The sequence below is a fragment of the Miniopterus schreibersii genome, assembly GCF_964146895.1.
Source record: "Miniopterus schreibersii genome assembly, chromosome: 4".
Taxonomy (NCBI): domain Eukaryota; kingdom Metazoa; phylum Chordata; class Mammalia; order Chiroptera; family Miniopteridae; genus Miniopterus; species Miniopterus schreibersii.
In genome coordinates this window covers 39,971,368-39,988,957 of record NC_138105.1, presented here as the reverse complement: position 1 = coordinate 39,988,957, position 17,590 = coordinate 39,971,368, and the positions used below count along the sequence as shown (strand labels likewise).

Genomic DNA, 17,590 nt, shown 5'->3' with positions numbered 1-17,590 from the left:
CCCATTTTATAGCATCTAATGCAGTGTTTCATCCATATGCGTTCAATGTATTTTTTTTCAGAGTGAGCGTAGAAATAAGTGACTGGAGTGATTTGCTGAATCAGCAGTTCATCTTCCAACTCAAACCGATGTTTTTAACAGAGCTATTTTATTTTTGTTAATGTAATGGTGATATTCTGTGGTTTTATGTTGGATATCATCATCTCCCTTGGATATTTTCCTGACTCTTAAAATGCCTGATTCAATGTCAGATATTTTGAGTGCCTGTGTATAATAAATATGCAAACTTGCATACATGCACTCTAAAAATTTATGATTACATTTAAATCAAGTTCTTTTAAACTTTAATGCATTTTAATGTGAGTAGTCAGACATTATTTCTTAAATAGAAATCTTTGAATCACCCAAATTTAATGAATTGTTAAAAGAAATGTTGAGGTATATACAAGCTATTGATATACCTCAATTGATATATCGGGGTATATTCATTTTCTAAAAAATCAATTCTGGAAATTGGTGGTATGCAGCACACTGACTGACAGTGTCATATAATTCAAGTAGTTGTGCAACTATCTAATGGTGTACAGATAACATCCAATTACCAATTTAAAATTAAAAGCCTTAGCCAATCAGTGGAAAATTTTTATTATTAAGCAAATCCTTTATTTAATATTTTACTGAATTAAAAGCTTTAGCGTGGTGTGGCATTAATTAGGGGAACTCATTCTATGAGTCTGAGCTTAGTTCTGACTTCAATTTAAAGATGTGGTAATACTTCTTATAGTGTGTCTTAATTTCTTTTTATTCCTAAGTATCTGGTTATTCAGTCAACCCGCAAATGTTAATTAAGCACCAGTGGTGAGCAGCAGTGCTATAGGTACTTGGGGGAAAACACATGAAGTAGAAAATGCGGATTCTGATGTCAACGACTATATCGTCTAATTCAAGCGAATGGCCAGCACTCATAAAACAACGGAGATCTTGAGAGAGAGTCCCAGAATAGAGGTGTTTGGATTGATGGAAGACAAGAAAGAAGGTATTCTAAACATAAAAAGCAACATGTGTCCAGAAAGAAATATCAGTTCCTCCAAGGTTGTTTTCATGTCTCTAATGTTCAGCACTGAGCAGGCATTCAGCAGGTGCCCAGAAAATATATGTTAAGCTATTTAACAGCATGTTGCTAAGATAGCAAGGCAACTGACCAAATGAAGTTTTCATTTTGAAGACCAAAGAGAAATAAGGAGAATTTTCTAGGCTGATTCAACTAGAGAGGTGACTCTAGGCTGAGAGAAGAATGAAGACCCGCTGCAGTGCTTAGTGTGTGCTTTGATCGGAGTGATGATGTGAGCGTGGTGATCAATGAAGACCAATGTGGCGCTCGTGCATAGACCTGTTTGTGTGATAGCTGATATATAGGTCTGAGTCCAAACCAGGGGAACATGGAGAAATCAATACTGGAGAAACATTGGCTGCTAATCTGTGTGACTAGGGGCTGAATTTCAGGATAAGACCAGCAGTGTGGTTATTGGAAAGGAAGGTCAGGGATTTTTACATAAGTAATTAGGTGAAGCTAAGCAAGAAGATCAATAGGAAACAAAGATTGGGAAATCTCACTTAATTCTGATGGATGTCACATGTCTGACTATTTTTAGTGGACATGATGTGTGTGTGTGTGTGCAAGAGTGTGAGTATTACATAGCTTGGGCCATACATATGCCAGTTTGTGCCGTGGAACATTTTAAGTGCAGCTCCTTTCATCTAACAGTTTTGGTAAACTTGGGATCAGAGAAAAGAGCTATCAGGCTATTGAAAGAACAAAAACTTGCAGTGTTGAGCTAGGCCAGTATAGTGCAAATTGCACACAATCAAGGATAAACTGAAGCTTCTTTTTAAAGATGGCCATTGGCCTTGTTAATCCACATGCCTATTCCAATCAGAGTTCTCAGAAATTGGTAATGACAAATGGGAAATTGTGCATGGAGCTATAGATACAACAGGGCTACTTTGGATCCCCATATCAGCTCTGGAGGTGACTCACATATTAATCTTCACATTCTTGCTGCTCAAAAAATGATGACCTTGAAAAGTTGATCAGTGAAGCAATGCAGAACTTTTTTTTGTTTTTTTTAAAATTTAACTGCTGATCCAAAGCAGTCAGGACTTCTCTTGATGCTACCAAGATCATAAATGTGCCGCAGGCTGAGTAAGCACCGTGGCCCCTTCCCTCATGGCTCACTCTGCCACACTCTGCCAGGTGCAATGTCCCCCTGACTATTCACTACTACATCCACCAGATTTTTGCATCTATTGCTACTGAGCTTGACCTTCATATGAGCTTAGGTCCTAACCCAGAAATAAATAAGAACCAAGATCAGCACCTGACTCAGAATGGAATAAATATGACTGCTAGTTCCCTGTGGACTCTGTATCCTCATTGCCAGAAAGTTTATAGTACTTCACCTCTAAGAAGCAGGGTTGTCTGAAGACCCCATTAAGGTCAAGTATACCAGTTAGACTCCATTTAATAAAAGTTAGACTTTTAAGCTACCAACTTTCCATTATATTTTTCATATAACAGGAGATAGCAGAATAGTGGCTGCTATTTTCAGGGGAAAAGGTGCAGCAATCTGTTTTTCTGATAGGTTGTTGTTGTTGTGTATTGTCTTGTTGTGTTTCTAAACCTCTCGTGTGGCTGAGGAGCTAAGTAGAATCTGAAGGCTGTTCCCCTGGCCTGAAAGACAGGAGTTGGAAGCCCCAGGCATTGCTATCCATTCCTTATGCTCCCACTGTCTTCTCCCTGCTAACCAGCCCTTCCTCTTTATGGGAATAGTCTGAAATAAATTGTGTGATCTTCGGGAAGAAAGTAGAGTAAGCCCCAGCCATACCAGCAATCTAAGCAAAAAAAAGAAAAAGTCCCTCATGAACCAACCTAGTGAGTAATAATCATCAGGACAAGAATGGCTTTTGGCTGGTTATTTTCCTTTGTGTGCATGTTTTCACAGAGTTATTATGGAAAGTGGAGAGAAATCAGATATTCAAGGCTCTCCTTCAAGAATCTTGCCCACCCATTTTTAGATCCCCAGTTCTAAAATAATTATCTTGCACCACAGTCTCCTAGTAATTGAATTATTATCTTTCCCCCTTGTAATCCACTGCCTCTTTATATCCCAGTCACATGAATGGCTTTGGCCTTGATACTGACACTGTCCTCTCTTATATTGGCCACTAATGTCCCTTGACCCAAGCTGATTGACCCTTTAGCCAAGTGATTGCATCATTACTGGTTATGGGACACTCTTTATTTCAGACTTAAGGGTATGAGTGACCAGCCTGTCCTTTTTGTAGAGTCATATCTTAGTCCAGAATCTGTCATTGGGTTCACTTTTAAGCCTTAAATAACTGGAACTGAATCTTGCTCCTGTGAGGTGACACACACCTCTACCTGACCCTTCCTGATCTCCTTCTCCTGACCTTTCTTTGTCCAGCTTGTTCCCAAATTCTGGTAATTTCACAAAGAGGAATTCCTACTGTGTACCACAATTCTGTGGGAGCTCATGGGTGAACAATTGAGTCTTTGGTGTCAAGTAGAATTTCTAGTCCAATTACATCATTTTAACATTGAATGTTATTCAGCATCTCTTACCTGACATCTCTTTATCTCTAAAACTAAACTTATTTGATGGTGTTGGAGGTTAAATTAGCTTATGTTCATATGCCAGGTGATATAAGTAGCAGACCTCAATGTATCTCTGGGTTGGAGTCATCTCTCTCTAAAATCAATAAATATATCCTCAGGTGAGGGTTAAATAAAAAAGAAAGGCAGCATGCAATACTGCTTGTTTTTTTAATCAAAATGCAAAATATCTCTCAACATGGGCAACAGGAAGAAGGCTGAAAATTTATCTCACATACAAAGCTAATCTGGAAAATTAAGAGCAATCCTGTCTCCCTTTTCCCCTCAATAACAGTGTTTATTCCCATTAGCTGGAGACCGCACTTTAAGAACTTCCATTTCCTAGAGAAGTCAAATTCACAGAGACAGAAAGTAGAATGATGGTTGCCATGGGCTTAGGGAGGAAAGAATGAGTTCATGTTTAAAGGGTAGCAAGTTTTAGTTGGGAAGACACAAAAGTTCTGGAGATGGGTGATACTGATAGTCACACAACAGTGTGAATGTACTTAATGCCACTGAACTGTACACTTAAAAAATTGTATAAATGGTAAACTTTATATATTATCACAATAAAAAACCCACAAATTTCTAATGCATGTGGTGGGCATTCTTTAAAAATATTGGTGTCTTTGCGTTCTTACTAAGTATTGGTGAGGAAAATAGGTATATCCAGTTTAAGATTTCATACTTTGAGCTCAGTTATGGAATAATATCATATGGTAGTTTATCATTACTTCATGACAGAGAAAAATAACTAAATAAAAAGATTTATAACCCTTAAATTTTGCTTTATTAAGAGAAAATATATTTCTTGTGTATCCATAGCCCAGCCAAATTAATGGGAGTATTAGAGCTAGTCCCTCAGTCTGCATTCTTATGATTGCTCCTCTACTTGCTTCTCTAAAATGGATTCATCAGATTTTGCCTTATCTTGGTTTTGCAATAAAAATGTGTATTGATACTTATGCTCTTTTCAGGACAGGGTGTGGGCCAACGTGGGGAAGAGCCTGAACTGCATTATCGCTATGGTGGACAAGCTGATCGAGAGCGATGGTGGCAGTGAAGGCAGCGGGGGCAGCAAAGACGGAGAGCAGGACCTTTCTGTGGCTGACTCCACTCTAACTCATCCAAGGGGTAAGGAAACTTTTTTCCCCAATCATTGACTGAGTAAACAAAATGAGAAAGTCGTGATAAAATGAGATTAAAAAAAGAGGAGTCAATAGTGCCTTTGATGAAAGTGCTGATAGCATGCTTTTCCACCGCTCCGGCTTGGGTGATGGAAGGCTATTTATCAAATTGCATCTCAGTTGCGTTTTCAGAACTGCTTGCAATGCTCATTTTTTTTTTTTTTTTTTTGCTACATAACCTTCTCATAGAAGAACAGTGTTTTCTTTTAAAGAATCTGACATAGTTTAATCTACTTTTATGCATTCCTCCAAAAGAATTTATTAGGAAGAATAGCAAGCATCTGATCTTAAAACTTAGGAACTTTGAGGGAGATATCAGGACACAATATCTCATAACAGTGCCTGAGAAGAATGCAGTATGAGAGAGAAAATGCTTTTTGCCTTATTCCGAGGGATAATTTTTGTTAATTATTTCAAAAAGATATAAGAAGGCCTGATTCCATATAAGAATAATATGTGTGTGCATTATTCCAAGGACATATTATAAGTCTAGATTTTTATGGGTACATGTGCACGCCCATACACATGCATGCATACATAAACATACACATGTGAGTATATCATGTATGTGTCTATAGATATACAAGTATGTAAATAATTTCAAATGTATGACTCATTACAAGGTTGACTAGCAAATATGATAATCAAACTTTTAACTATAGTTGTGTCCCTGTAAATGGCTTTTTTATTAAAATTGTTTTGGTAATTTGATTCATTTTGACAACAAAAACCAAGACAAACATCTGTATTTATTTTTTAATTCTTTTACAATAGTAAGAACTGCTATTAGAACTGCCCCAGCCCTTTTGCTAGATACTGTAAGCGTTTGGAGAGAATAAATAGTGTCTTACCCACTTCTTCTGCAATCTGCTTTTCCTTTTAATTTAAGAAAATGAATTATAAGAAAATGTGGATGCTTATAAAATTAAATTTGTTTTTCCAATTTGTTTTCCTTATTTTTCATTATTTGCATTTTCATCAGGTGTTTACTTATGTGAAACATCAATCTTTCATCACTTGATTAACAGAATCATTTCTAAATAATTTTTGAATCTATGGCTTTCTACAGATTTTTGTTTGTTTTTTGTTTTTTTGGTGTGTGTGTGTGCTTTATTGTTGGTGATTTTGATCTTCTATGGTACATTGACATAGGTGGATAGTTTATACTAATGTTCTTTATGTTCACACCTAGTTGGTTTAACTTCTGTGGGGATTTTCTTTTTTAATAATATCAGTTTTATTAGTTAATAAATCTAGTCCAGTTCCACAACTTTACATGAATCAGAGTGAAAGTTTGTCATAATGTATGCCATAAAAATAGTATATTTCCATTTTCTTTAATTGAACATTTATTGGCTATCAACTATGAGCCAGATACTACACTGTGCTCTGGAAAATGAGGTAAGGAAGCAGAATCTATTTTAGTGACTTTTTCTGTCCATTGATGGGTTTTCAAGGCGTAACATTTTTCTAGCAGAAATCAGATAAGGGATACTAGATTTTGTCACATTTTTTGTTGTTGTTGTTTTGATATATCCCCAAACTTCTCTTTGATGATAACAGAGTTCCAAAATATTTGAAATTATACAATTTTTATTCATATCTTATATTTTATATGAAGATTGTATCCATGTGATCAAAATCACATTTTAAAAAGTAAAGATATTTGGTAGAAAAATCTGTAAGATTGGATGAGTCACTCTCATTTGAGTGTGAGGCAGTAAAACCAGATAGAAGTTCCTGCCAATGTAAAATTCACAACTAGATTAGCTTTGTAGAATGTTAGAGTCAAATCACAACATAGTGCTCTCTAATTAATTGCACTATTTTAATTTTATTATCCAGCTTTATTTCATCCATTTTTGGGTTGTAAACATTTTAAGAAGATAAGACATTATTTAATTGGGTAAAATGAGTTATAATCTTTGGTCTGGCAATTATTTAACATAGTAAATATTGTCAAATAATAACAAGTTTAAACTTTGTAAACATTTTATGGATTAGGCAATTGCATATTGAGCGGGTATTTTGAGGAGGATATTGCTACATAAGAGAAGATGCTTAACCTATATAAATAGAAGTTTTTAAAAAAAAAATCTGTGCTCAAATATGCTTAAATATATTATGGATGCTATTGCATAGATGGAGTGAAATTTATTAATTCAATTATTTAATAAAAATTCTATTATTTAATAAAATTAATAATACTTAATAAAATAACTATTTTCCCTTGCTTTTAAAATAGGATGAGAAGGCACTTTGAATTTTCTACCTGACTTTTGACACATAAAGCAATGTGGTAGAGAAATTAATAGTGGCTTTCTGAACTAATAATATAAAGGGAATAAATAACCTAAGTTATGTATTTACTTATCCTATCCCCCAAATTATTTTAGATAAAGGTATTTGGGATATACCTTCAGTGATGATATGTGCCCCCAAATTTGCCTGTATTTTAAATTTTTATTTGAAAAATAATAATAATTTAGAAAATTTTCAAAGAAAAACAAATAGGATTATATGCGATTTTTTATTTTTTATTTCAGTCAGACATAATTATTTTAAACATTTCCTCTGTTTACACATGTGCATACACATGCGTGCACACACACACACTCATGCTATAACTAAGCTGGTATATACATTATAAATGCAGATGTGCTTCTTGCTATCCTGTGTATCATTATATTCTGAATATTTCCTGACAGACATTCTCTGTAAATGAGATTATGATGACCAGACACTAATTATCCAAAAAGAAACCACCATTTTAGGTATTTAATTAAATTCTGCAATTAACACATAAGCATCTTCAAACGTGTAGATGCTAGAAGTGGAGAAAAAAGACTTATCCCTTCCCTCCCATGTATTTATTTATACAATTATTTCTTTATATCACTTTGGCCTCATGAATACTTATTTTATTCTTTGGTTTATAACCCAATACTATTATTATTTATTCTGGGCTCAAGTTGTTCCAGAGTTAGCCAGTGGGCGCTCTCCCAGGTTGGTTTCAGTGGCCTTCTGACAGCTTTCCCCACCACAGGCTACTGACTCTCTTTTTTTCTTACTTATTCCCTTCCTTACTTTCTTATCTTTTTAACTCACTCTTTTACCATCTGACACCATGAGATCTCTAGACTCATGTGCATTTTCCCTGCCCTGCTCCTAGGTTCAGCCATTTACAAGCAACCCTGGAGTCTTTTATTGGAAACCGGAATTTAGAAACCAACATCTACGTAGATAGGAACATTTTGATTTTTTTTTAACAACAGGTACTCTCACCATCAGTATATAAAAGCATCCTTTTAACTACAGTCTTTCCAGGCATATATATTTTCACTGATTTCATACTACTTTGGATGAAAACTATCATATTGTAATTTCTGGTTCATTGTGAAATTTGACATTATATGACTTAATACTGTATTTGAAAATATTATTTTTGATTACCTGGCCAGTGTTGCTCAGGGATTGAGTATCATCCAGTTCACCAAGAGGTCAAGGTTCGATTCCAGGTAGGGCCACATGCCCGGGTTTCGGGCTCGGTCCCAGCAGGGGCCGTGAAGGAGGCAGCCTCTCAGTGTTGGTGTTTCTCTCTACATTGATGTGTCTGTCTCTCATTCACCCTTCCTTTCTCTCTAAAATCGATAAAAACATATTTTTTAAAAAATATATTATTTATGATAATAAAATTGATTTCTCTAAGATCCCCAGGTTTATCCCCAGCCCATAGGTGGGGTAGAAAAGCCATTTTATTTTTTTATTTTTACAATTAATTAATGTATTGAGTCAGAGAATGATCTGAGTGATCTATAATTTATTGGAATGTAAGACGTGGTACATACTGGTAGGCATTTGTTACAACATCATTTATTGATGATTTGTTTCTTCATGTTTAGGTTTTGTTTTGTTTTCCTTATATATTAAGTTCAGCAAATGTTTTTAATTAATTTCTGGAATTTTATTCTGTTAATTTATGTTTTCTTTTGGTCTACATTTTGAAATCTCACAGGGTAAGTCACCCCTTTTTGTTTGTTTTTTGTTTTTTAAAGGTTTTTTATTTTATTTTATTTTTTTAAATATTGATTTCAGAGAGAGGAAAGGAGAGGGAGAGAGAGAGAGATAGAAACATCAATGATGAGAGAGTCATTGTTCGAGCCCACGACCTGGGCATGTGCCCTGACATGGAATCGAACCCCGATCGCCTGGATCCTAGGTCGAGGCTCAACTGCTGAGCCACTCCCGGCCGGGCAAGTCACCCCTTTGACAGTCAGTTTTTCTTTCTTCACACCAGCCTTTATTTTCACATGGTAGCTGTAATTTGTATTGGTTTTGCTAGTGTGTATCTGACATAGTTAAACCGATGGTCTTCCGAATTGTTGCTCCCTTTATCCACGTTTTACGTTCCTTTCTAACCTGCAGATATTTTTCTTTTCAAGTTGCAGGTTTTCCTTTTACAGTGTACTTAATAGTGTTTTAAATCTGTGGTTTTGAAGGGTTTTCATTTGTTTTAGGTCCAGGATTTTACAATATATCTTACTTCATAAATTTCTTTTCATGATTAATGCCAATGGTACTGAAAGAAGTAAAAGTTTCCCTACTGCTCTGAACACAAATAATAGAGTAACTGGTCCAGACATTCTTGGCTTATATGTATTTACATGTTTTCTCTATGAACAAGATGGCCCTTTTATTTTTCATACACTTAAACATACTTATAAGTATCTACTGCATGCATTCATTATAAATTGAGGACTCAAGGATAAAATCAGGAAATATCAGAATCTTAGACTTCCGTGTGCCCTTAAAGATTCTGTAATTAAACCTCCTAAATTATGCTAAGTAGCTTCCCTACATTCTCTCTGCCAATTCTCACCTAACCTGTGACACACATCTCCACTGATAGAAACCCGTTTTTTTTTTCTAGAGTGGCAGACTCCAGATGTTGATTGAAATGTGCTTCCTTTCATTTTATCCACTGGCCCAGATCGAACCCTCTGCCCCAAACAGAACATATTTACTTCCCCTTTTCCACATTATCACCTAACATATCGTAAAGCCATCATCATGTCCATTTTTGAATTGCCACTTTTTTGGATCATTTTTCAAAGGAATAGCATGGCAGGTAGAGTGACACAGGAGGGCCACTCTTTTAGATCTCATTCTATTAATGAGATCTTAGTTCACATTAGCTACTTTGACAGCCCACATTTTACTATGAATTCCACTGATATCCATAAATCTTGCTAAATTTGACCTATCTTTCAGGCTTCTCCAGATTCAAGTAATATTTAAGCACCACTGTGTGCTAGAAATTGTGAAATATTAGGGGCACAAGGAGATTAAGACACAGTCTATCTCAATTCTACTGAAAAGATTGATCTCTAAACCCATGACCACAGTATAATACACTTTGCAGTACACTCTAATAAATACCTATTTCTTTCATCCATCATATCTACTGTCGGACCCAGGTTTATTTTATTCACATTTTATAAATATTTTCTGTCTATTCACAGAAGTACTGGATAAAAATGATTGGAAAGCAGAGATAAAAACAGATCTTTGAGGAACATCACTAGAAAAACTATGCATTGAAATATACTTGTTAATCACTACTCTTTGGGAATGTGTGTTCAAACATCTATGTATTTATCCATTCATCTTATTGCTTGTCCTGTATTTTTTTTGTCTTCATAAAAATATCAAGAAGTGCCCTGTGTGTATGGACCTGGAGAATATTATGCTAAGCGAAATAAGCCAGACAAAGAAAGATAAACATCACACAATCTCACTTATATGTGGATTCTAAATAACTTAATAAACTGATGAACAAAATAGGTTCAGTGACACGGAAGCAGGGATCAACTGACGAATCTCAGAGGGAAGGTGGGGTGGGAGGGGAGAGATTAATCAAAGAATTTATATGCATAACCCAAGGACATAGACAATAGTGTAATGTGGGACTGGGGAGGGGGGTGAGTAGGAGGTAGAAGAGGTCAATGGGGAGAAAAGGGGACATCTGTAATATTTTGAACAATAAAAAATAAAAAAGAGAGAGAAATGCACTATGGAAAGACCAAATATCTTATGTCATTGAATACTTTTTTCTAAAGTACCCAGCTATAAGCCCTGACAACAAATGCTTTGGCAGATTTTTTTTTTAATTCAAGTATAGTTGGGGTACAATAAACAAAAGGGGCTATGGATATCTTTATTGTAAACTTAGAATTCCAATAATAACTTACATGATGACATTTTTGAGTGTCTGCTCTTATCAAAAAAATAATGTTTCCCTTAAAATTGTGCAATGAACTATGACGTAACAAAACACTTGACTCAGAGCCAAGATATTTGGCAAGACCACAGTTTACTTATTTGGCTACAATGACCTTTGGCAGATCATGTAAATTCTCTGGACCTCCCTTTGTTGGTAAAATAAATATCATCTGCAAAATTTTAAAATTGCTCTCAGTCTAAAGTTTTATGATAATAAAGATGCCACATTATTTAAAGTTATTTTTTCCTTTCTTTTCAGTCATTTAACATATTTTAATTGAACACCTACTATGTGTCATGCACTATACCAGACACTGGGGATACAACAGTGAACAAGACAGATAAAACACTTGCCCTCCTAAAGTTTATCTCTTTGCAGCAGAGATACATTTAAAACATAATATAAGAAATAAGGGCATTGTTAATGGTGACAAATGCTGTGGAAAAAATAGAGTGAAGTAAGAAGGTTTGGGACTATTGTTGGAGGGCAGGAGTTGAAGTTTAGTGCACTAGTCAATGTAAGCTTCATTGAAAAGTTCATGTTTGAGCAAAGACACAAGAAGGTAAGGAAGTGAGGCATGTGTATAAGGAGGGAAGGATATATTTGGTATAGAAGACAATTAGTGCAAAATTACTGAGGCAGATATGTACCTACCATAATCATGAAGCAATAAGGAAGCCTGTTTTAGTTGAATAAAGTGAAGGAGAGAAAGGAGAAGATGAATTCAAAGAAATAACTTGGGAGAAGGAGAATGTAGGTCCTTCGTATTGACTTTGTCTTTTACTCTGAGAAAAATGAGATGCAATTGGAGAGTTTTGAGCAGAGAATTAACCTTATATGATGTAATTTTAACAGGGACTGTTATGTTCAGATTAGACTATAGATGGAAAGGGTAGAACCAAGTATAGACCATTTAGAAAGCTAATGTAATTATCTATGTGAGATATCATGGTGGCTTGGACTAAGAAGGTGGCAGTGGAGGTGAGGAAAAGTATTTGGATCCAGTACATATTTTGAAAGTAATACCAACAGAGTTTTCTGATGATTTGGGAGAATGAGAGAAAGGGAGGAGTCAAGAATGACTTAACAATTTTCGGCCTTAACATAACTAAAGGGTGGAAGGAGCAGGTTTTGTGGTCAGGAATAGGAGCTCATTTGGAACATGTTACATTTGCATGGAAATATCAAGTATGCAGTTAGATGTAACTATCTGGGATTCAGGAGAGAGGTTCAGGTTAAAGATATAAATTTAGAAATTGCCATGGTACTTAAAGCCATGAAACTGAATAATGTCAACAAAGGATTGAATTTTTCAGAGAATGGGAAATGACCTACAGATCACAACTGGAGACATCCCAATTTTATTAGCTCAAAGAGAAGTGGAGGAACCAGCAACAAAGCTGGATAAGGTATGGTGAGTAAGGTAGAAGGATACCAAAAGAGAATGATATTCTGAAATCCAGGGTTAGAAAGAATTCCATGAGGTACTGATTGACATGCCTAACGCTGCTGATAGATTAAGTGAAACAAAGACTGAGAAATGACTTTGGGTTGAGCAGTGTGGAAGTCACTGGTGACATTGACAAGAGTAGCTTTATTAGAGTGGAAAGAGATTAACACCCAAGTAGAGCAGGTTGAGCAAGAGGAAGAAAAGGAAGTGCAGACAGCATGTATGGACAACTCTTGATGAGGTTCACTGTGAAACAGAGAAATAGGGTGGCAGCTGTAGAGGAGAGGAGAGTCAAGAGAGGGTTATTTTAAAATTTATTTTTAATTTATTTTTAAAATATATCTTTATTGATTTCAGAGAGAGGAAGGGGGGGAGAGAGAGAGAGAAACATCAATGATGAGAGTGTCATCATTGACCGGCTGCCTCCCGCACGCCCCCCGATTGGGGATCGAGCCCGTAACTCGGGCATGTGGGGCATGTGCCCTGACCGGGAATCGAACCACAATCTCCTGGATCCTAGGTCGATGCTCAACTGCTGAGCCACGCCCGGCTGGACGAGAGGGCTATTTTTTAAAGATGGGGAGGCAATAGCATGTTTATGTGCTAATGGGAATGATCCAGTAATAGAATAAATATTGATAATGTAGGAAGAAGGGGAGAGAATTGCTTGAGGGACACTCTTAAGTAGATGAGAGGAGGTGAGATCTATTACACAGAGAGAAAGCCCCAGCTATAGGAGTTTATGGGATTTCTCTTAGAAACAAGAGAGAATGGTGAGCATAAGAAACAAACACAGATAGGTGGGAGACATTGTGTGACATGTAAATTTATGATTGTTTCATTTTTTTAAAGATATAGCTAACATTTTGGGGGTTGCTTAATATGTGTTAAAAACTTTAAAAAATATTGCCTGTATTATTTAATTTTTTCAACACTTATTGGATCAATTGTACACACTTAATGGGTGAAGAATTAGAAAGCTGAAATCCCCTGTGTCCTGTCATGCCTACTCTAGTGGCAGAGTGAAGATTCAGACCCTGGTGGTCTGAGTTGACAGCCTGCCTTCTTAACCACTAGGCTACACTGCTTCTGTTCTTTCCAGGGAAAAATATCTCCAATCTTTCTCTCTATGGATAATTTTTTACTATCACCCTTCTAACAAAATATTGTGTTGTCAGACACAATTTTGTGACATTATGAGCTTATTTCATAAAAATCAATCCCATACGTACCTCTTAAAGGTTTTCTATGGAATTGTATCTTATGCAGAAGTATTGCTATGTATTCATAATTACACTTGAAAATTCACTTAACTTTCTCATTAATCTGCTGATGTTCACACCCGCAGGGAAAGTGGGATAGACAGAGAAAAGAGACTCCCATCTCCCATCTGGGAACTTTGGGGCAGATTGTTATAGGATGGAAGAGAGAAATGGTGCTGTTTATATTATGTTTGGTTACTTGCTTACTTACTCAGCACTTATAAGTTAAATCTGTTTACATGAGGCTTTGGTGTATTTGTAGACGTATTTCTTTTAAAATGGTGCACTATATTTCACTTGCCTTGAACTTTTCTAGAAAAATGACTGAACTCCCTTAGTTCACTTCAGGATAAACTACACCTCCTCTTCCCTCCTCTGGATGCCTGGGCTACAATCAGGCTTAAATCAACTCAATATCATATCACTCCCTGTCTCTTCTCAATTTTAATTACAGGACAAAATTTAAATGAGAAGAGCTCTCTGATGCAGATGTTTTGGTGATTTCAGGTTGCTCGATGACGTATGACCTATGCAGCTTATTCTTGAATGCTCAGCATATTTGTAGACCAGAGGCCTGAGCTTACAGTTTTTTTAAGGCCGAAAGGCCAAATAAGCCCAATGCATGTGAGTAGGTGACTCCTCACAATACAGCACAACCCCCCCATTCCAACCCTGTGCTGTACCAAATACAGAGCTTGTTTGATTAATGGATTTAGTTCCCGGAAACTGTCTTAGCAGAATTTACTTAAGGCTTTCAACATTGTGCTACGAAATGAGAAATTTAACCAGGATATCAGTTGATGCATTTCCTTTGCTATTTTTCTAAGAGCAAGACTGGTAAGTTTTATGACACTATGCTCTCAGGCTGGCAGGGTTTAAACAAACAAGGTTCCCTTGACATGAGAGAAGGTTGCCTTTGTTCTTCTTATCGCAGTTTGTCTCCAGTTGAACAGCACAACCATTTCTTAATACATCCGGAAGGTGCGCAGCTCAGCCACTTACCTTGGATCATGGTATAGTGGACACGGCATTGAGTACATTCAGTACATGTGTGCTTTGTGTGAGTATCCTTGGTGCCTTAAAGACTTCTCTGAGGTAGAGATGAAGGAAGGTGCAGCATAACTCCCAGGCTCTCGTAAAGCGTGTCTCCCTTTGCCCTGCGTGAGACCCGTTATTTCTAGACTTGACCTTGCGTCTTAGCTTTCAGTTCTCTGCTCACACAAACTCCGCGCCTTCCTCCTTCTCTCCCATCTCTGCTTACCCCATCCTCTATCCCTGCTGTGGTGAGTGCCCTCCTAGCTTTCCATTTTTTTGGTTTGCTCCCCCCCCCCCCATAGCTTCAGGCTCAACATTTTCTTCCACTTGACTCATCTTTTTCCAAGTTCTTGAGTCATCGCAGCTCCTTCCTGCCTCCCTTATTCCCCCTTAAAGCCCCTCTAGTTTATGGCACCTGTTTATGGCATTTGGCATCATCAAACCAGGTGCCCCTCTCAGATTCTGTTCCTACAAAGCCTCGCTTTCAGGTGCTCGCTGCCTGCAGGTCGTCAGCTTCCCTGGACCCCCTCCACCGAGGACATTTTTCAAGTGTTCGGTAAAGGAGGCAACCAGGAAACATCTGATCTTCTCACCAGAGGTGTGCTCTCTTGCCTCTTGCCTCTGAGCTCTTAAACATGTTTGCCACTGTCCCATGGTTTGTAGCGCTTCCACACTCACTGATAGTGTAGGCATGATTTTATACCTCTTGCTTTCCCTTTTATATTTTAGCCTTCTTGGGGGAAGGGGCCACGAGTTATCAGCATTAGTATCGCCCATAAGACCTCATAGCTAAGAGGTTCTATTTCTCTAACAAATGAGTATGTTTCTCACCGTGACAGTGAAAAAAGGGAGAAAAAAGTGATGTAAGGAAGATAGGTTAGTATTTGTTAACAAAAGATATATGCAGATAGATTTCTAATTCCTGGACCGTAGCCAGGAGATGGATGATGGAGGTGGGCAAGGAGTGGGAAGACGTGGGGGAGGGTATTCGGAGTGGCCGGGGAGGGCAGTCCAGGCATGAAGCCTCGGCAGGTGCTTTCCTCTCCCTATGCTCTGGCCCAGCCTTGTTTCTGTGCTCCAGAACCCTGCGATACTTCTGGATATTTGGAGGCAGTTCCTATGAGCAGGTTCTATGACCCAAGTTGGCTGCTTGTATTACACTCATACAAAGGAGTTTAGCTGTAAGGTGTCTGGAGAGGAAGTCTTGTCATTAATTGACCCCTAAATTCATGTTGTAAAATTGCACCCAAAAGACCGGGCCTTCTCTCAAAGAGGCACACAGGCTGCCATACCGGAGTTGACGTGGGACACAGGCCATTCGAAAGCAGCAAGGACTCTGTGGGCAGGAATATCGCTATCCCTCACCCACTGCCATTGCTCTGTGCGACCTGAGATTTGGGCATAATATAAAAGCCCTGTTGGCTGTGGGTTTGGTCTCTGTTCTCACAACCTTGGCAATTTGATTACCCTCCTTAAAGACCATTCTAACCACCTGGTGTCACAGTTCATCATCTTCTTAACTTAGGTGAATCCTCAAAGCTGGGCTCATTTCTTATCTCTTTTCATAAAATTTAATGGGCGTGCAATCTTTTGGCTTCTCTTTTTTTCCCTATGTCTGAAAATTTGTGATAACAAGAACCACAATGGCTACAAGCTTGTTTGAAGTTAATTATTTAAAATGAGCAAAGAAGACCAAGTACCTGAGAAGAAATTGGAAAGAAAACACTATGCCCTGCTACAGTTGGTTGGTATTTGGCTCTTTTATTTGTCTCCTGAGTGCCATAAGTGTCATTGAGCTCAGAGGACGTGAACATCCTGTACAGGAAATAGATGGTGTGTGGAGGAGGTGAGGGGGGCGCTGGCATTCGTTCTTGGAAGCCTTCAGTAAGCTTCACTTGACTACATTATAGAAACAAGTAAACAGCTGGAAAACAGGCTCCACTTGGACGGCTTCCAGCACACTTCACAAAGCTCAGGAAAAGCTCAGCAAAGCCACACGCTTTTTGTTTTCCTGAGGAAAAACTCTGCTTGTCGGTCTCAGGGTTAAGGAGTTTCAGCAAGTTTTTATACAGATGCTAAAATGTGCTTTTTTGTATTTTCCTCTGTCCCTGAAAATCAAAGCCCAGTGATAGAATCAGAAATGGGGGCACTTAGTGACAACTGGACCACCTAGCTCCTGGAGAGGTGTTGGTGCAGCGACGATAGTGTGTGTGTGTGTGTGTGTGTGTGTGTGTGTGTGTGTGTGTGTAAAATCGTAGTTGAAACTTGAAGAAACTAAGCTCAGAAACGTTGATGTATGCATCTCAGGATTCCTACTTGGACTAAATAGGGCAGAATGAACATCCACTTCATCTCTCTTAGGAAATGGCTTTATCAGGAGGACAATATAAACACCATGTCAGTCGTGATGTATGGAGAGATGCGAAGGTGAGGGGGAACCTACGACGATCTCAAGACTGTCAAAAGCTGCAGCTTTTTTCTTTTCCCAAAAAAATATTTTTCAGGAGAAAACTAGAGCATTTGCTGTTTCTTTGTGAAAGTGATTTGGCTGCTCATTGGAGCAAAAAGACCCTTTATGACCTGACTTTGCCCTTTATGAGGCCTGTCTTACCACATTGTGTTTATTTCAGAACCCGAAATTCACACTGAGTGAGTAGTAACAGGGAACAAAACCAGAGTCATTGCAATTTGCATTTGCTG

General features: G+C 37.6%; 1 protein-coding gene across 4 annotated transcripts in view; it reads left to right on the top strand.

Annotated features, from left to right (window-relative positions):
• The window catches only part of INPP4B (inositol polyphosphate-4-phosphatase type II B), a 528,611-nt gene that overhangs the window by 448,893 nt on the left and 62,128 nt on the right, over positions 1 to 17,590 (top strand). For all 4 annotated transcript variants that reach the window (XM_081135695.1, XM_081135696.1, XM_081135693.1 and 1 more), the window contains one exon: positions 4,651 to 4,807. In XM_081135695.1, coding sequence (XP_080991821.1) covers positions 4,651 to 4,807 — 157 coding nt within the window. The remainder of the gene's footprint in view (positions 1 to 4,650; positions 4,808 to 17,590) is intronic.